This window comes from Vanacampus margaritifer, chromosome 13, assembly GCF_051991255.1.
Source record: "Vanacampus margaritifer isolate UIUO_Vmar chromosome 13, RoL_Vmar_1.0, whole genome shotgun sequence".
Lineage (NCBI taxonomy): Eukaryota > Metazoa > Chordata > Actinopteri > Syngnathiformes > Syngnathidae > Vanacampus > Vanacampus margaritifer.
This window is the reverse complement of record NC_135444.1, coordinates 22,483,865-22,507,473: the sequence shown is the minus strand read 5'-3', so window position 1 is coordinate 22,507,473 and position 23,609 is coordinate 22,483,865. Positions and strand designations below refer to the sequence as shown.

The following is a 23,609-nucleotide window of genomic DNA, read 5'->3' as shown; positions in this document are numbered from 1 at the left end:
CAGAGTTTAGAGCAGCCGCTCCGCTGCCGCCCTGCCGTGAGAAGTTCCCTGTTCCCAGGCCCCGGTGTGTACGTTTGGGGGGCAATAACTCACCACGTCCCCTTCACTTCCTCTTTCAGGCCCTGCGCTTTTTATGATCCGCTCCTCTGCCGCGCATCTGCCATCCTCACCGCTGCTATTGGACGACACGGGAGCTGGAGGAGGAGGAGGAGGAAGAGGATGCAGCTGGGATGAGGTGGGAAGGGATGGGTATGCCTTTAAAAAAAAAAAAAAAAGTCTACACTCACACACACTAGAAAAAAATAAGAGCAAAATTTCTACCATTAATGCTATGAATAACTTTACAATGTAATTTATTAAAAACAAATTTGGGATTTTGTAGAAATCATTTAAAATCAGCAACTTAGATGTGGTTGCACAAGTGTGCACACCCTCCTATAAACGGGATATAAATATATGTATAAACATGCAGCAGTGGTGGCTTTGTCCAGAGAGGAACGGGGGAAGGAATTATAATTATTGCAGACAAACAATGAGACAAAAATTTGAAATAAATAAATAGTCATTCCGGCAGACGGCATGTGAACTTGACGACCTGTAGTTGACATGCCAATGAACATGTGACACAAGCAGAAATTATGAGTGCAAAGAGCAGTGGAATGTTGCGCCCCACCTTGGTCCTATGCATTGAAGAGGATTTACTAAAAGTCAAGGGGTAAAAAATTCAAAGTACATCACAAAATAACGTTACTCATCATTTACCATGTACTGTTAATCCTGCTCATCTGAAAAAAGATAATTTTTTTTTTTTTACTTTAAAATCGATATTTTGTCTTCAAGGAAAGGAAAGTGGTGACCACAGTCAGTGGTGGGGCGGCGCCCGCCGTTACTGCACATTCTTTTGAAGTTCCCCCATGACCCAGTCCATGTTTCTACTGGAACCTGTGCAAATGTGGTGGGAACATAGACAGTTCTCTGAACTCTTTCAAGATCACCCTTGGACACTGTTACCACTTAGTGTCCCATGAAAATATGCACTTTTATGTCATGTACAGATCCAAGATCCCCACCATGACAGCATTTTTACTTGATTTAACTCACACTGGTAATGTTCACGTCTAAAAAATGCTAAAAGAAGAAAAAGATGAAGAATGGACATGCTTTGTAACTGCTTGTGCGTTTGAAGGACGCGTTGTGTGTTTAGTACATGCGCCGTGTTGCTGACCCCCTGATCGCACCAACTATTTTAATCCAATCAGCTTCCTTTTCACATGACTGTCACACTCTGGACGTCGCCATGGCGACGCGGCGAGAGGAAGGAAAAAGACGCAGAGAAAGGTTTGCCTTGTCTGCGCTCTAAATCACAGTGACATTTAAACACACATGCAGACGTATACACACCACGTATATTACTTGTCTGTTACTTTCTTGGATTTTATTCGTTCTACTGAAGTACAGTGGTACCTTGATTTATGAGTTTAATTTGTTCCATGACCAAGCTTGTAACTCAATTTACTCATGTACAAAATCAATTTACCCCATTGAAGTTAAGTGAAATGTATTTACAGCCGACCCGGAGTTAGTGACTGGCCTGGCCCACCAATAACGAAAAATATGCGGGTCATTGACGCCCAATAGAAATCTAAAACCTTGAAACAAAAAAGCAGCCCTGATGTACCACAATTCTCCCGAATTTCCCGATGGCCATGACAAAATTAGACACTACCGGTATATTAAATACAAAGGAAGACTATTATCTTTCATATGCAGTAATCAAAACCGCACAGTGAAGCAAGATTGCACAGAAACAGCATATAAGTGAGACCAAACATCAAAACTCACTTCCCCTCTGTGCAGAGGTGAAAAGTTGAGCCTGTGCCCTGTGGTTCTTTTTTTTTGTTGTTTCTGGCACGCCAACTCCCCCTACCCCGTGCTAATTCTCACTTCCATGCGTCTATAGCATGTTGCTTCTTGCATAGATGTACTCGAGTTCACAAAGTTGGCTTCTTGCTCTTACACTGGAAACTGCTGACTGAATTATTATTATTATTATTATTTTTTACCCAAATGGTTTGATTCAACGCAAAAAGACTACTCTGTTGTTCATAACCACTTTGCACTCGTATGCCACCATCCAGTTTAACACTAATATAATGCCGCCATCTACTGGTCAAAATGACCCTAACCCCTACACGGCTTATGTCTTATGGGTAATGTAGTGATTTTATCTGCTCATTGTAGTCACCACAATGCCATTATTCGTCCGGCTATCGGTAGAGGTCGCCATTGCTGCGTATTTCAGATATACGGTGGCCGAGTAGGGGCTAAAGCTAACCGAGCTACCTTGGTTTGCTGTGTGTGCATGTGTGTGTGTGTGTGTGTATGAAAAGTGTGTCGGCGGTCTGTGCTGCCAGACTAGAGTAGCCAGCTACGCAACCCAGACGACGAGCCTATCGCACACTTTGTGTCCGGCGACCAACGCGTTTGGACGTTCCAACTACACAAGGCAACCATCAAATAAGAAAGTTACAATGAAGAATGCGTAAAAGCGACACAGGGACCTGAGCAGCGAGCGGCGAACGAGACGACGGGGACGGTCTGTGATCGCCCACCGGTTGATCCACAAGTTGCATTCCCAGGTATGGCGACGCTTTTAAACAATAAACCCATCGTTGTTTTGGGGAGAACTTTAAGCGCAGCTTTGTTTCGCGTTTGGCCGAGTGACCAAAAAGTTTTATTCGCAGTGTTTATTGGAGTTTCTGTTAGGTATATTGCTGGACAAGATGGTCTCCCCCTTCTTTGTGTTTGTTCTCGGACTTTGTTGTGCTAAGAGCATTAAGTTGCCGTCTGGACGATGACAACAGGTGTTTAAACGCTAGAAAAACTCTGATTTATTACGCTTTTATGGTTAACAATTAAAACAAGGGAGATAATACAAACAAATAGTTTCCGACGTTGAGGCGTTTCAAATTAAGAAGGTGCATTTGAAGTGTTAAATTGTTTATAAAGAGGTGGAAATAGTCATCTGTACTTGAGTAGAAGTATAGATATTTGTTTATAAAATGCTGTTAGAAGTACAGATTCAACTTGTTGTGTAAAAGTAAAACAAAAACAGACACTAAAATAAAGTAAAAATGAAATTTAACAAGATACACCTAAGAGTCGATTCGTATCTGGTTTCTGCCGCACGGTTCAATACGCGATATTTTTTTTTTTACATAAATTAAGAGCGTATTTTAAATAAAAAAAATCTTAGTAATAAATGTAATATTTATAATAATTAGGGTCCGGCCAATTCATTGGCTGTCCGATTTAATCGGCCAAAATTAGCTCTTTTTATATTACAACATACAACAACGATAATGACATTCAAACAACCCACCGCCAAAAAAAGGCTGATTTTTTTACCAACTTTCTCTGTTGTTAAAACAAAATAAAGTACAAATTACTGTAAAACAGTCAAATATTCTGCTAAATTGTAATTCATATCTTCATTGTTGTTAGTGACAGCGTTAAGGGACCAAAAATGATTCATTATACTGTACATTTTTTTTAAATTTATTCAGCCGATTTAAACGGTTATTGGAATGTTGCACTGTCAAATATTGAAATTGGCATCAGCCTAAAAAAAGAAATCAGCGTTTGCGCCCTAATATTGAGTTAGTTCTGCCTAGGTCAAAGGAAATAGGAGGGTTTGTTTACTAATGGTGTCATCTGAGCTCTTGCCACACGGAAGGATGTATGACATCAACAAAAAGGTCTATAGAGACCGTGGATGAGCATCATTGTTTCTTTCCCTTCAAAGCGTCATGGATTCAGAGCAGTACAAGGTAGATCCACACTACATGGATGGCGGAAATGGCGGCAGCCACCACTGGCACGTCATTGCGCAAGCGGGGGACTCGGACTCCAGGACACGAGATGGGGACGGCGGTGGCTGGAGGTTTTTAGAAGTGTCGCTTTCCGGCGGCGCGCCGTGGGGGTTCACGCTCCGCGGTGGGCTGGAGCATCGCGAGCCCTTGCTCATCACCAAGGTAAGCCGGACCAGAACTTTGATCATTTAAAGCGGACATTCAACTTGCATGTTTAATTGTGTTCCGTGACCAAGCTCGATTTACTCGTACAACCCCTGTGAAAGTGAAAACCCGTCAGTAATTGACACCGACTCAAAAACATCTGTAAAAACAGAACTGTTTTTCTATTAGACAAGGCTATGAAGCTCCTCCCCTCACGTCAACTTAGTTGCTTAGCACCAAGCTGTCACAAGATGGCGGCAAGCAATATATTTACATTAGACGTAGCTTAGGCCTGAATGCAAAAACAATGAATCAGTGAGGTTTTCATTCAATGATAGTAGAAAGTGGGATTGGTTTACCCCCCAAAATCTACGAACAAGCAAATTTGTTAATGCTGAACCGTGAGTATGCAGGTCTTCATTGTATAGCGAAAAAAAATTTCCCCTTGAAATTCATTATGGAAAATGCCAATTAATTAAACCCTATCAACCTCCCAAATTACAACCAACATTTCTTTATAAAAAAAATTTTTTAAATAGTTTTTTCTTTCAAAACGCCTCCGCGACATGAAGTGTTATTGAGTGGCTTGGTGTTGAAGTGCTGTCTCTGTGATTGAAAATTCCATCCATGCTGCTAGCATGTGGCTTTCTAGTTGCTTCTTTAGATTTGTGGCGGCCATCCCTTGCGCTGCCTCTGGTTTGTCATGGCAACGAATGCCGTGTTCAGCATTGGCCCCGCAGTAGAGGGTGTGAGCAGTGGCTCATTTGCACGACCCTCAAAACGGGCAAAATTTGAGCGGAATTGTTATACAACTCCTGAGAGTTAATCAAAAACTCTACAGAATATTGCTCTTGTGCATCATGCAACTTGGACTGCAAAAGTGCCGGACTCATCATCGGGGTTGTTTCCTCTCGCCAGCGTCCTTTGATAATTGCCGACAAACACTGAATGACAAGAAATATGGAGAGAAAAAACTACAACAGAACGGAAATGATTTTCCTGTAACTCATGAAACTTTTATGTACGTGCTATGTGGGCTGCAGGTGTAAGCCACTAATAAGTGCAGCCTTTTTCCCCCGAGGTCACTCAATTCGGAAATCATTAGTTTTCTGCATGTTTTGCTTTTATTTGTGTGTGACTCAACTTCCAAAACATGGAACAAGGTGTGTTTTGCACTAAAAAGAAGACACATTATTAACATTGAACTTTCTATATATAACCCTCATTAACATACGCGTATTTACATATACTTCCATTACAATTACAGATGGAACGTGCTGAACGGTTTTACGCTGCATGTTGATACAATGCAGATTTACAGCACAGGCCGTTCCTGTCTTGGTGCGATCTGTGCCGCCATGTCGCCGGTGTAATCATTTACCAGGCGAGGCCTCACTGGACGCTTAATTCCCGGTGCTAAAACGCCATCACTTGTTTGAGTTGGGCCTGTCGCCTCACCATCGACCCAAAAGCGGTCCAAAGTCCAAGCCAAGGGGGGGGTGGCAGCGAGACTCTTAAAACTCGATGCCTTCACGTTAAAAAGTCTGCCTTTTGGGGATTTAATGTGTAACTATATAAAACGAGCAGTGAAGCCTGTCGTTTGATGTTGACACCATTTTGCTGTTAATCTTTCATGGCCACATGGATACTGGAGGCAGCAGCCAAAGGGGACCTGGTGAGATTTTAACCTTTTCCGCGAAACAACTATTTGTTACATATACGACGAGTGATCTGACCTACACTTTTCTCAAGATATGAAACGTCAACAAAAACAGTGGAGTGACACATGTAGACAGATGATGTAACAATACAATAGCAAACTGCCCAATGTTATCCAAGACGTACACACCAGAATGAGCAGCACAATGTCCATTGAAATGAAACAAAAAAAAGCTAATTTTCTCCCCAAAACATATAAATATGTTCTATTTTAAATATTACCATATTCCCAAATGCGTATTTATAATTTTTTTATGTTTTTTTATGCTATAGCATGCAGAAGGCTTTGATGGCAGAGGCCTCTGAACTGAAGAGAATGCTTGAAGCAATGGTAGTTATTACAACAACAAAAAAAAACGGGCAGCAGAGCATAAGAGAGCAACCAGGGCCATGTTGCAAAAAAAGCTCTTTTCCCCAGTGTTTTCAACAGGTTTGTGAATAACTCTTTGACTGCCAGACGTTTTCAGAAAAGGGATGCCGTGGGTGCCAGCCGATTTTAAGCATTTTGACTGATCTTTCAAGGTCCATAGAAAATTATGTGTTTGGACTATGGAAACACACATACTGCCATAACAAGATTGGACTCTCATCTTCCATCAGAAAAAAAAAGTTTGTTTCTACCTTATTCCGTTTTTGAGTAATCAACAATAGAAAATGGTTAGTTTCACCTGTTTTGAAAAAAAACGTCTTTTAACGTCTTTGGCACTCCTCCATAGGATTTTACGAAACGTTATTTAACGTTTTTGGCAGTCAAAGAGTTAATCATGAAACTTAGCTATATTCTAATGCTAATTGCTGCGAAACGGAAACAGATGGAAATATATATTTTTTTCCTGATGAAAGAAGAGACTCTAATCTTTCTTTTGGTAGGTTCCAAGTTTTGATAGCAATAGATCACAATGTTCTGTGGGCCTTGCAACATCAGTCAAAATCCAGTCAAATAGCTGGGTGTGAAGGGGGTTGCTTCAGTGGAAATTGCTGCGAATGAATGCGTTAAAAAGTGCTGTTTTTCTTACAAAACATGTTATGAATATTGTCGTAGTATTTTTGGTTGTTGTGGGGGCGGAAAGGGGAAAGATGGATTTGATTTTTTTTCTCACTTTCAGCTGTTTAATGAACATGTCAAGCAACCCAATACACGAATACAAAATGACGTGTAAACGCTTGCACAATGGCCAACTGGAGATAGTCAGAGCTCCCGACATGACTCGCATCACTTGGAGGGTCCGCCATACTGTCGACTTGGCCGTATTGTGCTAAGCAGTCGGGACACTTGTAACACATACCTGCTCTGCAAGAAGCTAGCTCGTAGTACCACAGGGAAGATGATATCCGATACCCGATGCCTTTACTAGATAAAGAGGGGAGTATCTATTTTTAGTGTAGGAAAAAGGTGGATAGATAAAGGCAGGTATTCTATGTAGCTCCAAAGCTGTCATGTATATTTTTTTTTTACATGTCAGGTTTATTGGGTTTTGCTCTTCCACGCCGTTTTTTATCTGTGTTAACTCTTTGACTGCCAAAAACGTTTAACGATTAGTAAAATCCTATGGAGGAGTGCCAAAGACGTTAAAAGACGTTTGTTTCAAAACAGAGGTGAAACTAACCATTTTCTATTGTGGATTACTGAAAAACGGAATAAGGTAGAAACAAACTTTTTTTTTCTGATGAAAGATGAGAGTCCAATCTTTTTTGGTAGTATGTGTGTTTCCATAGTCCAAACACATAATTTTCTATGGACCTTGAAAGATCAGTCAAAATGCTTAAAATCGGCTGGCACCCACGGCATCCCTTTTCTGAAAACGTCTGGCAGTCAAAGAGTTAAAAAAGATCACATTTCATTCCAAGTTTATAGTTAGACATGTGTTTAACATACTGCCAACTCAGTCAAAATTGATATTCCCCGTCCCATGATGCATTGCTCGTCGATAAGTACCCCATGGCAATATACTGGGCCCCGTCATGTTTACATAAAAAGACAATTTATTAATATAATTCAAAGTCAAATCCTATTATGTATTGTATGTCTATGAAGATGCGCGTGTGTATATATAAAATATTACGCACAATGGGCCACAGTGTGAGAAGAGGTTTCGGGGGGGATCGGTTTCCTGGATCTAATTAAAATTCTTAACATTCCTGTCATGACTCAGGTAATGCGCGAGGTCCCGGCGGCCTTAAAAGTCCTCACTCAGGATAAACTTAAATAATCCCGTTTTACACGACACAGCTGGGGCACGCCGGCCCGTGCATACGTTTGCGTTTCGCCGGCTGACATATTGTTGCACGGCGCAGCGTCTCTCTTATCACACGCTGACATAAATCAAGTGCACTTAAAACACGTTGGATTCATTATGGGATCCTTTTGTATGGAGGCTTTATGGGATCACATAAACGAATGTGGCTCAGGGTGGATTATTTTTCTGGTTTGGCACATTTCAGCGATTTAAGAAATGGTTTATTCCAAGCCTTGTCAACCGCAAGACACTGTGAAAATACAGTACACGGCACGCAAACGTTGAATCAAATCGGAGATATGACGGCGGTGGAGCGGTTTGGGACTTTTGCTGCACTTCTATAAAGAGTTCATATCAGGGGAGGAGTAAATATGCCACACTTGCCTGCAAAATTCACAAAATATTAGTTGAATTTTCTTATCTTTATGACTAGACTTAAGAGAGGCGATAAGGATTCTTTTCATAAATTAAAGCGCATCCTTGGTATCTTAATAAAATACAGTTCATCACAAGGACCTGGGATAAATCTCTGGGGGGGAAAAAGTTTGCGTAAAGTGAACATTTTTGTGTTATTCTATTAAATCTTTACTCCTCCCACACGCTTTAAACAGCTTTAATCTATTAAAACACACTTTTTAAAGTATTCCTTAGTAGGGTTGAATGATTAAAAATAATAATCTAAAGATTATTATATTTTTGATTAGTTTTTCAATTCTATTCCTTAGTGCCTGTTCTCACTCTCTCGTTGTCAAGAAATCTGAGACTTTTGTATGACATCACTTTGAGAAAGTGTGCTTGCTTCAAGCGGTTTATTTGATTAATCCCAGTTTACTGTAAAACTGATCCCGCCTCTCGCTGAATATCAACTTGGACTCTACAACTGACCTGCGACCCTGATGAGTACAAGCTGTAGTAAAGTTTAAGTCAACCGTAAACATTTCTTGACAATATGTTATATGTGACCTCACTAGTCAAAACATGCCATACTGATTAAAATCACATTCGTGGAATATGAGTTATGAAGCAAAATCCAGCCATTTTTATACATCTCGGGGCGGCCATTTTGCCACTGATGCTGTCGATTGAAGATGACATCACAGTTGTTCAGGGCTCAGACAACGACCAATCACAGCAACACCTGTTTTCTGAAGCTGAGCTGTGATTGGTTGTTACCTGAGACCTGAGCAACATTGATCTTATCTTCAGTCGACAGCAAGTGGCAAAATGGCCGCCCCCCCTGTGATGGATAAAAACGGCTGGATTTTGCTGCAAACGCAATACCAACCAGAATACCATATTTAGACCAGTGGGGCTGCATAGATCATATTATTGTCCAAAACATTTTTGGGGGTTGACTTCCCCTTTAAAAAAAAATGAAGTGGTGGATTGATCTGTTTGTTTACTGGCGTCCTGTCAAATGTCATTCAAAGCAAGTCCCAACCACACGTGAAGTTTGATGTCAGCATCACCCTCGAAGACAGGACGTCTTGTCAGCAGAAAGTACGCATTCCTTCCTCTCTTCCCCACACCACATCCTTCCCCTCGCATCCCCTCCGACTGACTATTTCCACGCTCATCCAGGATAGCTGCACATGGGCTGATTGGAGGCCAGAGGAAGAGCGTCAACAAAGGACGCGCTATGTGGCTCACGCTGATTAGGCTAGCACGGTGCGAACTGTTTAGAAAAGGAGCTATAAATCTCACAGTGTGTCAGCCTTTATTTTTGTTTGTCTGGCTCCTAGCTCGAACCGCTAGCCACATTCTTGATGTATTGACGTGGCTGGAAGAAATGAAAGCCAAACCGTTTTGCAGCCTCGAGGCTGATGAGCTGTTAATTTTCTGTAACACCTCGTTCTTTATCCACATATAGGAATGTGTTTTACTACCGACGGTTACATGTGCGGAAAACCCGTGTAAACCATTTAGCAAACGTGCTAATTAGAGGTCTTCAGAATGGTGACTGAGGGCAGTGATTAAGCTGCACTCAAATGACCCTTACTCTCGGTGCTGTAAAACACTTTGGCAGGATATTAAAAAAAAAAGGCCCAAAGTGCTCTTAAAACAGGCCCCCGCACCCACTATTTCATAGGCGACCCCCATTACCATTAAGCTTTAATACGATTTAGTGTCGCCTATTTGTCTAGGACAGTGATTTCCAACCTGTGTGCCGTGAGTTCAGAGTGACAGCCGGAACGATTACTGTAACTGCTACTCCGCTAGATGAGCAAAAAAAAAGTACAATCAACCTGTGTTTCTACTTGGTGTCATTCATGCAACAGAATAATCATTCATTGTTCAATAAAACAGGCCCAGATTTCACACTGAGTTCAGTAGAGCTCAGACTAAACTCTTCTACCACCAAGAAAAAATTTCAACGAAGCTAACTAGCTATTGCGGCTAAACACTGTTCTACCATGGCGCCTTTAAAGGGGAAGTCAACCTTAAACATTTATTGGCAATAATATTATGTTACATATGACCTCACTAGTCTAAACATGACATTCTGATTAATATTGCATTTATGTAATTATGAAGCAAAACCCAGCCATTTTATCCGACTTGCTGTCGACTGAAGATGACATCAATGTTGCTCAGGTGTCAGGTAACAACCAATCACAGCTCAGCTTCACAAAACCGGTGAGCTGCGATTGGTCGTTAGACCGGTGGGGCTGCATGGAATATATTATTGTCAAATATTTTTGGGGTGTTGACGTCCCCTTTTTAAGTCACTAATCCTCCTCTCCATGGCAACACATACGCTAGACTTCTGACATTTATTGTTATCACTAACAGAGAACGAGGAGTAGCTGCATGTGACACAAGAGCAAGAAGAGATCATGTTCAAAGGCTAAAAACGAAACATGATGCTCAACAACCTGAAATCTGCACGGGGTAAATGTATTACCCTCTTGAGGAATCCACTGCAGCCTTCAGGATATACTTTCCCCGTCTTTGCCTAAATGCCTGCTCCGGGAGTTTGATGTTTTCATCAGCGGTGGCATGAACAAACCCTGCTTTGAGAAACTTGCATTGGATAGCATACCCTGTGCGACATTTTGAACAGCCACGCAGCTCCTTAACTCTTTGACTGCCAAAAACGTTAAATAACGTTTAGTAAAATCCTATGGAGGAGTGCCAAAGACGTTAAAAGACGTTTGTTTCAAAACAGAGGTGAAACTAACCATTTTCTATTGTTGATTACTGAAAAACGAAATAAGGTAGAAACAAACTTTTTTTTCTGATGAAAGATGAGAGTTCAATCTTTCATTTGGTGGTATGTGTGTTTCCAAAGTCCAAACACATAATTTTCTATGGCCCTTGAAAGATCAGTCAAAATGCTTAAAATCGGCTGGCACCCACGGCATCCCTTTTCTGAAAACGTCTGGCAGTCAAAGAGTTAAACTGGCACACGGAACTATAGATGGGGAAAGAATAACTTTCAAACTGAAAAATCAAATGAAATGTCAGCAAGTGTTTAGCCTAGCAGAGAATAATGACCTGTTGGCACTGGACTCGGGCCTGTTCCTGCGTGTCAAAGACAGCTGAGAGTCCCCAGTTTTACGTTGACGCCCGGTGATCAGCTGCTTTGCAAAGTCACCAAACCCTTAAAGACACCAGAAAGCCACAATTATGGTCCTCAAATTGTTAGCTTTGTAGCGTAGCCTGCTTTGATCATGTAACCGCTGCATTTGGGCTTGTCAACGAGTGTTTATTTTATGTTTTAGTACCAGTGTTAAATATATCCAAAGCACTGTTTTGCAGTTGGCAGCGCTTGATCCACCGAGAATGCATCAGCCATCGATTCAGGCTCTTCCACAGAATACATGACCATATCAGGCCCAGGTCGGGAACCCGGCCAGCCTCCATCGCCCCCCCCCGCCCCCGCCCCCCGTTACCTCGTAGCGGAATGAGGAATGAATGATGAAAAGAAGCTAAGATGGCCGGTTGTTATCTGGGCCCTCTCGCGTTGAGGATAAAGACCACGTAATGTTCTGTAAATGCACACATGCCTGTATCGTTAAGTCATCCGCAAGCTCCCCCCCCCAGACCCGCAGGTTCCCTGATAATCAGCTGCAGATCCTGGCATGTTAATGTGACGAGCAGTGGTGGAGGGTAACGCGATGTACCGTATAGCATACTTGCTTAAATCAGTTGGAAGTTTTCGGGAAAACAACATTGGTATTTTTTATTGATATAATTACTTCAAAACATGTTAGAGAAAAATATGGCAATGGGACGAGTTCACAAATGACCTCTTATTTATTTATTTTTTTAGATTATTACCTTTTTGCAACAAACCACATCAAATAAATTGTTACAGATCTTGATGAGGAATTTCCATGTCTGTCATAATTCTGGCAAAAAAGCCCGGGTATCGTTAGCCTAATAGCATAATTGCCTAAGTTGTATTTGAACATTAAATAAAATAATACAAAAACTTTTTAGCAAGAAAGCTGCTATGTATTTTGTATTTTTCATTTATTTGGTAACTGCAAGTAAAAAATGACTTGGGCAAGAATGCTAATGATGTGATGAGAAAATGGCTGAAAAACACGATTGAGAAAAATGTTGCATTTGTACTTCTACTGAAGTTACAAAGTGAGAGTACTTTTACCACCTCAGCTGGCGAGGCCTGTTTTTTTTGTGTGTGTGTGTGTGTGTGTGTGTGTGAAAACAGCTCCGACCGCTCTCCTGTCAGTTTAATATCACCGCCAGCTGACCTTCTGTCCGATAGCCGCCTCCTCCCAGGTGTCTGCCATCAGACACGCAACCAGTGTTTGACATCCATAAAGACGCTCAGTTGACCTGCTCCTGACGTCCATTTCTTTTTAGTTCGATTTCGTTTTTAACTTTAAACACATGTAGCACAGGCCACACATTTTGGTTGGACTTTATTTTAACATTAAACACATGTAGCACACGTTGGCAGGCCACACATTTAGTATCTGAGGATCCTCAGTGGCGACTTACCCGAATGAATCCACCTCTTAACACCACAACTATCATGTCACAATTAAATTTGAAATCTGAATTGTTAAGGGGAAGTCAATCCCCCCCAATTTTTGGGGGACAATGTTCTATGCCAGCCCCACTACTCTAAATATGGTATTATGGTTAATACTGCATTAGTGGAATATGAGCTAAGAAACAAAATCCAGCCGTCCATCTCAGGGGGCGGCCATTTTGCCACTTGTTGTTGTTTGAAGATGACATCAATGTTGCTCAGGTAACAACCAATCACAGCGCAGCTTCAGTAAACAGGTGAGCTCCGATTGGTTGTTTCCTGAGCCCTGAGCGACTGTGACGTCATCTTCATTCGACAACAAGTGGCAAAATGGCCGCCCCTGAGATGGATAAAAACAGCTGGATTTTGTTTGATAACTCGTATTCCACAAATGTAATATTAATCAGAATGTCATGTTTAATGGAAACAGTGTAGCCAAGAAACTCTTACGAAATGAAGAGACGACTATTGGAGATAAAGTAATACAATTTCAGAGAAAAAAGTAATATATATATATATATATATATATATATATATATATATATATATATATATATATATATATATATATATATATATATATATATATAATATAAACACAAGATAGAACGTAGACCATTTTTTCATGGTTACATGGTTCATAATAAAAATGTCAATTTCACAAGTGACCTTTTTTTTTCTTTTAGATTTTCAATAGTATGAAAAATTTATTTCAAAACCTATTTCTTGGACCCACCATGTCCTCGCAGGGTATTGAATGGTGTGCCGTGCTTTTGTGCCAGGTGGAGGAGGCCAGCAAGGCGGCAGCTGTGGGCCTGCAGGCGGGAGATGAGCTCGTCAACATTAACGAGATTCCCCTGAGCGGCTTCAGGCAGGAGGCAATCTGCTTGGTGAAAGGCTCCCACCGGACGCTCAGTCTCATGGTGAAAAGGTAAGGGGGGTTGCCACGGCAACAAACGCACCGAGGAGCTCCCTTTAACGCACGCTTCATACGCCACGGGATTTCCCGCTATCAACGCCGTCAAGTTTCTCGCCAGCCGGATGATCCTGTTTGGTGGGGCTGCGCTGAGGTTGCGCTTTTTTTTGATGCGGCTTTCCGCCGCTGTCAAGACAGGTTGTGGGTGACATCATACCCTAAACACACACACACGTAGAGGTTTTGGATTCGGCTCAACTGTGACGTGTTAGCCATCGGTGGGAAGTAACCTAGTACAAATACCTTGTTACTGGACTTCAGTTGATTTTTTTTTTCTCCAGGTGTCTTGATTATTCATTTTTTATTTTGCACAAAAAAATTGACAAAACACCATTGATTCATACAGTACATACATACAAGTATCTAAGTTGATGTGTCAAATCTGCTGCGCTCCGTCATTCACATACCTAAAGTATGCTAGCTTCTGCTAATTGGTTAGTGTTTAGTCAGCTGATCGGGGATCAGGAAGTGTTGTCGCTGTAGCTGCCGTGTATGACGAGTAAAGTTGAAATGAATAAGAATGAATCAGTTTCCATCCTGGCTTTTCAGTAACAGTGTCCCATTAACCACCAAACGAATCCTCACATTAGACTATAGCTACACTACGTGTATTTGTCGTAAGATTCTGAGTTTTTCGCACAAATCTGCCCCTTTTATAAAGTCTCAAATTTCCGAGTTTTTTATTTGTGACTTTTTTTGAAGTGGCAAATTTGGGAGTTTTTCTTCGCTGTTGGCGACAGTATTTAAAAAAAAAAGAAAAAAGAAAAAAGAAAGAAAGACGTAATGACTTTTTTTCCTTCTCAATATGAGCAGTATATAATTTAAAAAAATAAAAATAAATTGTGGAGACATTTAGTCTGTGGATTTTTATTGCTCAAGTAGATTCAGTGCTACTTCTATTTCCTTTTTTTTTTTTTTTTTTTTAAACAAATAAATTAAAAAAATTTAATAAATGTTTTTTTTTTAAAATATATATACATATATATATATACATATACACACACATATATATATATATATATATATATATATTTTTTTTTTTGTGCTTTTTTTTTCTACTTCTATTTTCTATTTTTTTATTTTACCCAAGTATCTGTACTTCTACTTAAGTACAAACGGTTATTTTTCCCACCTCTGTGCGTCACCACTTCACCTTTACAACCCCCGACACCGTAAATATCTCTGTGGCGTTCTCGTGGCCTTCATATCTTCTTTAAAAACTGATGAATCATTCGTCAGCTCCTTCCCCAACAATGGTGGCCTTGTCTACCCGTCGCTGTCTGCTTGTCTTTCTGCATTGTCTCACACATTGGAACGGACGAGGGCTGCCGTATAAGGAAGGCCACTCGGCACTCGCTGTTGGTCTCAACGCAAGCAAGTGGCTTTGAGGGGCAGCAGACAGTAGAAGAATCATTTCTACTCAAGTAAAAAATAAAAGGAATGTATTGTGATGGTGAAAGCTTAATCCAGTGATTTCCAACCACTGGTGCCTTTTAAGAGATAATTAAAAAAAAAATTCTCCTTTCGACCAAATAGTTCACAGTGAACTTCTGCGTTTCAGCAGTTGCAAATCTGAAACCTATTCTTCATGTATTCACTGAAAAAACATACCTGTTCACTGTTGTGCTCAAGTCAACGCAACAACAATACTGCTTTGGTGCTATCTTGGTGCCAAAGAATTCGTTGGACGGGAGTTGAGGAGCTTCATTTAGACAAACATCTTTATTTCATTTAGTCTTTGCTGGCCTCCATAGGCAACTACAAACCCTTGTGGGGAGTGTCGATTAATCATGGATTTTTGCTACTCATGGCAAGTTTTTTTTGGAATCCATCTTAACGCTACTAAACGCAGAATATTCAATTTTGAATCGCTACTGCCACCTGTGGCCGACAAATGCAACTGCACACACCCTTCTTCTCGTACACAACGCATAATTGATGTCACATCCGCAGACAGAGGGTGGGAAATTCAAACCCGAATCCAGTCTGAAAACTATTGGCCAGAGGCTTGCAGGAGTATCCATCGTGAACAGCTAAGGTGTTAATCTGCTAATTAGAAGATGTTTCAATCATAAATGGTCAAATAAAACAGCGATTGTAACGATATTTTGGGCCAAATTGTTACAGAGAGCAGCTTTAAATCTTTGTTTTTTTTAAATCAATAGTTTTCAGAATTGTACTATAATTTTCTGTTTCAAATTAATTCAGTTCGACATAGCACTGAAATGTCGCTAGCCTGAGGCTGAGCTACACTGTGTTTGTTCAAGTAGTGTTCAATATGTAACTAGAGCCAGGCAGTCACACTTTTTGTCCTTGAATACGTTCTGTAGTGTGTTCAGTAACACTCTGTACTAGTCCTACAATTTTAAAATCAAATAGCATTTTTGTGGAGTTGACCCGTCCCATACTGGCTTGCTGCTCATTTGCGATCAATACCGCCGTTGTGAAGCGATGCATGCGTTTGTTGTTTAAACACATCTCAGCGGGAGGCGTCAAAGCGTGCGTCTGCTTATTGTCGCCTTTGCCGCGCGGAATGAAGAAAGATGTTTCCTGCAGACACGATTGTTCTTGTCGTGTTGTCGACAGCCTCCAAACCATCTGGGACTGTCAACTTCCTTCCTGCGCTTCGTCCGTATTCAAGAATTGACTTTATCTGCTTCAGTGAGCATGTCCAAAGTTTTTCTATTTTCCTATTTGGCATTGTTTAGAGGACGCCGTAGTCATATTAACAAATAGTTGTTTATCAACAGAAAGGCATTTTTTTTCCTGAAAGCCTTATGACTATGATATAGAAAATAATGCACAGAAATGTATTACTGCAATGTTTAGGAACGCAATGATTAATCCATAAAAGGTAGAAGCTAAAGCGTAGGAGGAAAAAAAAAAATACTCCCATCCAAATGACACGAATGAAAACGGGGAATTAAAAAAAGATTTTTTTCTGCCATGATAGTAAGATCTTGAATAGCAAATACAGGGTCACATTCATTTAAACGCAGCTTGAAAGAACTCCTTCCGTAGCATCACTGTTCTTGTTAGCTCAGGGATCATGTTGAACAAGAAGCTGTCAGGATCGGGTTCAAGTGCGGGTTCAGGTGCGGCCTCCTTGCAAACGGCAATGAGTAATGGCCGTGCGGTGATGAAACTTGGATTGAAGCCACGCACGTTTGGTCCAATCCAAAGGTGCCGTTGGCATTTGTTTGGTTTCATCATCTGCGCAACGTGCCCAGACATGGCAAATCCACGCTTTTTGCAGGAAGGTCACTTTAACTGTTTGACTGCCAGACGTTTTCAGAAAAGGGATGCCGTGGGTGCCAGCCGATTTTAAGCATTTTGACTGATCTTTCAAGGTCCATAGAAAATTATGTGTTTGGACTATGGAAACACACATACTACCAAATGAAAGATTGGACTGTCATCTTTCATCAGAAAAAAAAGTTTGTTTCTACCTTATTCCGTTTTTCAGTAATCAACAATAGAAAATGGTTAGTTTCACCTCTGTTTTGAAACAAACGTCTTTTAACGTCTTTGGCACTCCTCCATAGGATTTTAGGTCCATACCATAGGTTTTTGGCAGTCAAAGAGTTAATTAATGTCACAAGTTAGCAGCTTTAAATCATTTGAAATGTATTTCTACGTATACACTTCAGCAATAGGACATTTGGTTAGCATGTCTATTATGACTAGAACCAACAAAGAAGCATCAGGAAGTAATGCACAAAAAGAGAGGAAGTCCGCCATTTTGATTTTAAGTGGCCATTTTGCCCTTTTCCTGGGGGTCCTTCAAAAAAAAAAACGTATCCTCACACCTTACTTTTGAAAATTTAGCCCCCCCCGGCCCAAGGTGGTTTCACGTAACTCTTTGACTGCCAAAAACGTTAAATAACGTTTCGTAAAATCCTATGGAGGAGTGCCAAAGACGTTAAAAGACGTTTTTTTCAAAACAGGTGAAACTAACCATTTTCTATTGTTGATTACTCAAAAACGGAATAAGGTAGAAACAAACTTTTTTTTTTCTGATGGAAGATGAGAGTCCAATCTTGTTTTGGCAGTATGTGTGTTTCCATAGTCCAAACACATAATTTTCTATGGACCTTGAAAGATCAGTCAAAATGCTTAAAATCGGCTGGCACCCACGGCATCCCTTTTCTGAAAACGTCTGGCAGTCAAAGAGTTAGCAGTATACAATTTTGTAGGCATGACTATCATGAATAGACTCACAAAAAGCTCTGTCGAAACCACGCTTTAAAAAAAATGCACACAGTCTGACATTTTAGTTCAGGCAAACATGGCCTTTTCAAAGATGACCTTGTCTTTGATTGAATCTGATTGAATCCTGAAACTATTCTCGACCAAAGGTGACGCTAATTTAGGAAACAGTTGAGGCTTTTGTCATTGCGTGTGGGCGGTGCATTGTAGCAGACCTTGATGACTCAGCATAAAACAGGAAAATCTAATAAGTCCTTGATTTTGAAATCTCAAACCCGAAGCCAGTTTCACTCAGCAATGCGAAATTTCTTTGGCATGTCTATCATGTGTAACCCCAACAAAAAGTTTCATAAGGCCATGCTTAGAAAGACATAAGAAATTGACCATTTTGGGTTTGTCTTAACTCTTCAATTAAAACAAACAAACAAAAAAAAACAATTCTGCCCCCAAAGCTAGTTTGACTTAACAGGAAATTTGGTAGGCATGTCTGTCATGAGTAGGCCCACAAAAAAACTCAAAAAGAGGAAATGTTGCCATTTTGGTTTGAAGTGGTGGTTTTGACCATTTCTATTGGGGTCATTCAAAAACAAATTTTCGAATTCAGAACCCACTCCCATTGTTAGTAGACCTTCAAGGTCTTTTTTGCTGAAAGGAGTTTGCAAGTTTTTTGTTTTTTTTTGCTGCAGCCATTTTAGGGTCATTTTGATGATTTTTTTTAAACTTGATTGTCCTAAAAATTTGATGATGGGTTCCACAAAGGCCGAAAAGGGCAACTGATGCAGGCGTGTAAAGTTTACACTGGCCTTCATTTTTTTTTTAATGTTTACTTCTTCACTTCAGTGGATTTTACTGCCCACTAGCCAGACCCCTGCAGCCTGGACTCTCTCTCTCTCTCTCTCTCTCTCTCTCTCTCTCTCTCTCTCTCTCCTCCTCCCTTTCTTTCTTTCTTTCTCTCTGTCTCTCTCGTTCCCACCATAGCCAAGCAACTCTGGGAATCATTAAAACTTGACGTGAACTCCTGCCATTCTTTGCAGTGGTTGACTTCCCTCTTCTGGTCTTTTTGCGGAAGTGCACTTGTCATGTTTTCTTCTAGTGGCACACGTAGTAAAATTTCATGATTGTGCTTTGGGGCCACGTTTTCCAACAGAAGTTAAGTCCACCATCCAGTTCTACCTGGAAAAGCTTATTGGACACATGTACACAGCAGGCAAGGACCGGGGAGGGCTGGCATTTATAGCTCTTTCGGAGTTTTTTTTTTTTTTGTTAATAAGCCCATGCAGCATGTTTGGAATGTGCTGCGCTGAATTCCACTTGTAAGTGGATTTCTTAAAATGGTTTGCTTCAAGGCTGAGGAACTTTAAGCGATGAGCTCGCGTCCCTTCAGTGTGCACAACGCAGTCGCCAACGATTGTTAGTCATTGTCAGTTTTTTTTAAATTCATTTAATTATTAATAATTCCACCTGTTGGACTATTTTTTTTATGTTTGTTTCTGGCTCAGAAATCAAGCAGGCAGACAAGACAAACAGGTAACAGTTACGTTTATCAATAAGCGCCAAATGCTGTAATTGTGTATCAGTTACCTCCCCCAAGGTTGCGTTTGTTCGTTTGGTTATGGGATTTTAATAATTTTGTTGAGTGGTGACATTTTGTTATATATCCAGATAAAATTGGGGTGGAGGAATTTCTGCCATTTTTAAACTTATTTTAACATGTTGGTGTTCATATATATCAATATGGCTCACCCGCTAACGATAACACCAGCATCAAAAATTGATAGTGTGATCATGTATCCTATCAAATATCACTTTATTTTTTATGATACAGAAGCCTTATGCCAGTGTTGTCTCTTGTCTATCGCCGTGTATCATTTTATCTTTTTCTTGACTGATGTAGCATTGATACAACAGTATCACGTGTCAGCGTTTCCATGTATGCTCATCTCTTGCGAGACAATATCGATACACTAGCATAGCGTCGTTACACACCAGACCTCGGGACTGCCAGGCACACATTCTAACCACTAGGCCACACCGTGCTGATTTCAAAGCAAAAACACTGGCTGCGTGTATCCGCTTGGTTGCCATCACCCGGAGTGCTTGCAAAGCTCATTAGCCAGGCTTTCTGGAAGTGGGGTGCGCCCTGGAGATCAACCTGTTGCCATAGCGATGGGAGAAATGCACATCCGCCTCACAACTTGGGGTGTGGGTGGGGGTCAGGCGCTCCTGCATTTCAGCCCAACATTAGCATATTAGCCACTCTTGAGCCAATGGGGTACAGAATCTCCAAGAGGGGACTGGCTTTGGACAATAGCTACCATCCTCTTCTTCATCATCTTCCACTCTTCCTCCCCCACCTTGGGGTAACAAACTCCTCAGTTACGAGAGGAGTCTCCACTTTTTCTTTTACAAGTTTGTAGTAGATTTCAGTTTTTTTTTTTTTTGCAGGCGGTAATTGAGCCACGATGCTTTGCGTCTTTGGAAGCGCTTTCACTTTGTTTACCAAGTTGCTCTCAATGTTGTCGGGTTTGGAACTCCTGTTTGGTGAGTCAAAACAAACTTGAGTTTGCTCCGTATTAGGTTTATGACCCTAATACGTGATTGTTTTTGATTGTTTTGCAAGGTCACACTTCATTTAGGTTAAGCCACGATCAACTAGATTTAGCATTTGCAACCTAAATTAATCTTTAGCGTGTGGTTTAAAGGGCTTATATCTGTGAATATTAACACATCTTTGCCGCGAGGTGACAATCATGTTTTTCACCCCTATTTTATCTTCTTGATAGGCCAAGATGTTTAAAAGTTCCCCATAGAAATGAATGGAAATGCCATTAATCCGTTCATGCGTCTAAATATTCAATGTTTTTAGTAGGTAACATCATCAAAACGTACATAATTTAAAAGTGTAACGAGTTCAACAGTTGTTTTTTTCTTCACGTCAATGGGCATTGTGCTGCTCCTTCTCCTCAATAGCTCTGTAAAGGGCTCATAACACCACGACACCGCTGATCTAAGGCGTTTTGCATTGTTTGTTAGCATTGAGCTAAACAGGCTGCAAACATCATTTGAACAATATTATTTAATAACCTGGAAGTGTACCGCAAACTTTCCGGATACTTTCCACCTCATTGCATCTCTGCCGATAAAATGTGACGTTGGTGGTCTCTGGGCCGAGCTCGCCCCTGCCCCCATCACGCAGCGGCCCAAATGATTCACTCCCCGGGCATATCTGCACCAGCCCAGCTGTAGCCCTGACGATAGGCCTAATAAAGCCGCCCTCATTTGCATACCAATGGCCGGCGCCATGTGTGGCTGCCTACGAGTGCCCCAGAAACGCCAGAGATGGGAGTTCCGCCGCGTTAGCTTTTTTCTTTGTCTTCCAAATAAGCATTTAATGCTAATCCACAATTACTTATTTTTTTTCTAGTGGAATCATCCCAAATTTTTAAACTTTGGATGTCTTTTTAAAAGGAATGTTTTTGACACAACAGTCGGATTGGAGTTTTTCAGAAATGAAAGACCTCCTTGCCATGAGCTCATTGAAAGCCTTTTGCCGAGGTGACCGAAAGGGCACAACCCCCCTGAACCCAACGCTTTTGTTTTTTTTGGGATAATCGGAGTTGAAAGCTTTGGCCGAAATTCTTGACCATCGCAACATCACGCAGTCTTTTTTTAACGACTCTCTCTGACTTTAGAAGTGAGCTACACAACTCAAGTAGAGAAAGAGTCACCTAACTGTATTTTCGAACTTTTTACTCCAAGTACCCCCCCCCCCCCCCAAAAAAAAAGAAAAACAAGAACTTAAAAGCTTGCCATAACATTGACTACTACCATCATGACCATCAAGTGTTGATAAAAAAACTAAAAAACATCCTAAAAGATGGACACTATTTAATATTATTGTAAGTTGCTGTAACATTATGCTCATTTCTCACAAAAACACCCAACATGCACTGATCGTGACCGGATGTTGTGAAGTTCTCAAAGGCCATCTAGTGGCAGCGTATATCTGAAGCCCACGTCAGGGAAAAAAAAAATAAAATCTGCGTTATCTGTACCATAATGAACCGCACCTATTCTTGATCATGGGTCGCCCAACCCTGTTATTGGCAGGTTTGAGTTTTCGAGCTGGCGAAAGATCGAAAGGCTAACCATGAGGCAGACGACAGCTTGCTGTAAAGGGGTGAAGTGGCTGATCTGATTGTGTAAGAGATTCTCCCATCACTAAGCCGCACTACCCCTACCGCTTGTGTTCCCCCGCCGGACCATATGTTCCCGTCTATGGACATGTCTGCCATGTCCTGTTCATATCATGAGTCGAAAATCTTTGCCGTGGCAATCGACATTCTGGGAGTTTGGCTTTTTTCATTCATAAATTGGGCCAGTAGAGGGAGCTGTGACACTTCTTTAGGATTATTTCTGTACAAGGACAGTATAGTGGTAGCTTGACTGAATTTTATTTGTCCCATGAGCAAGTTATTAACTCTTATATCAAATCGCTTTTCTCCACTAAAACTAATTGAAATGGCATCAGTCATTTCCAGCACACCCCATAAAATTTTTATAAAGAAAATAGGATTGTCTTATATATATATAAAAAAAAAAAAAACAACATGGCCAGCATCCTTCTATTGTGAAAACACAATTGTTGCTGAGTTCATAGTGTGTGTATTGGTATGTGTGTGTTCCTTCCATTGCTGCCCAGGAATATGAAAATGGTGGACATTGTAGCTCACAAAATGCCCTCAGAAAATGACGTGCATGTGGCCCGAAGCTTCCTTACCAAGATTTTGCGAAGTTCCATGAGGTACAGTTCCGTGGCGTCATCCCGTGACCAGTAGTAGCTTAACCCTCATGTCGCCGCATACCCACCACCACCAACAACAACCTCCCGCCATATTCATCTGCCATTTTATCTGCTTCTTCTTCCTTCTTTTTTTTTTCTCCGTAGAGACTTGTAGCCTTCCTCTCTGGCATGTGGATTGTCGTTAGCCTCATTCCTCATGTAGAGCATGTATGGAGGTTTTGCTGGTTGTCTTCTGATTTATGTTGTCATTGTTTTCCTGACACGCATCTCAGAAAGAACCACTTTATAGGGTATGTTCTTTGTCAATGTTTGACAATTAGAGAAGTGATGTGTGTGGTTTTTTTTTTTTTTAGTTTTATTGCTAATAGTTGAAACATGGGGCATTTTGGAAATATTCCAAATTGGAAACTTTCCTTTGCATATACGGGAATTAACGGTAATGTGATGGAAAGGTATCACATTTCGTTTCGTCGTAAGCCGTCCATGCAAAATGGATAGCTCTCCTTGCTCAAATGTGATATAAATCTGAGGCTGTCTCATAATATTTAAACACAAAGCAAAAAAATCAGCCATGCGAGGCTCGTAGCTTGAAAATCGTCAAGTCGAGGTATTGCTATATTTTCGTGAAATCCAGTTGTTTTAG

At 40.9% G+C, this 23,609-nt stretch overlaps 1 protein-coding gene across 1 annotated transcript in view; it reads left to right on the top strand.

The window, feature by feature from the left end:
• The first annotated feature begins 2,370 nt into the window (after window positions 1-2,370).
• Window positions 2,371-23,609, top strand: part of shroom2a (shroom family member 2a) — a 35,767-nt gene continuing 14,528 nt past the window's right edge. Inside the window, 4 exon segments of the mRNA XM_077583953.1 lie at window positions 2,371-2,639; window positions 3,806-4,034; window positions 13,760-13,908; window positions 22,865-22,966. Of these exon segments, the coding sequence (XP_077440079.1) occupies window positions 3,810-4,034; window positions 13,760-13,908; window positions 22,865-22,966 (476 nt within the window). The 5' untranslated portion in view covers window positions 2,371-2,639; window positions 3,806-3,809.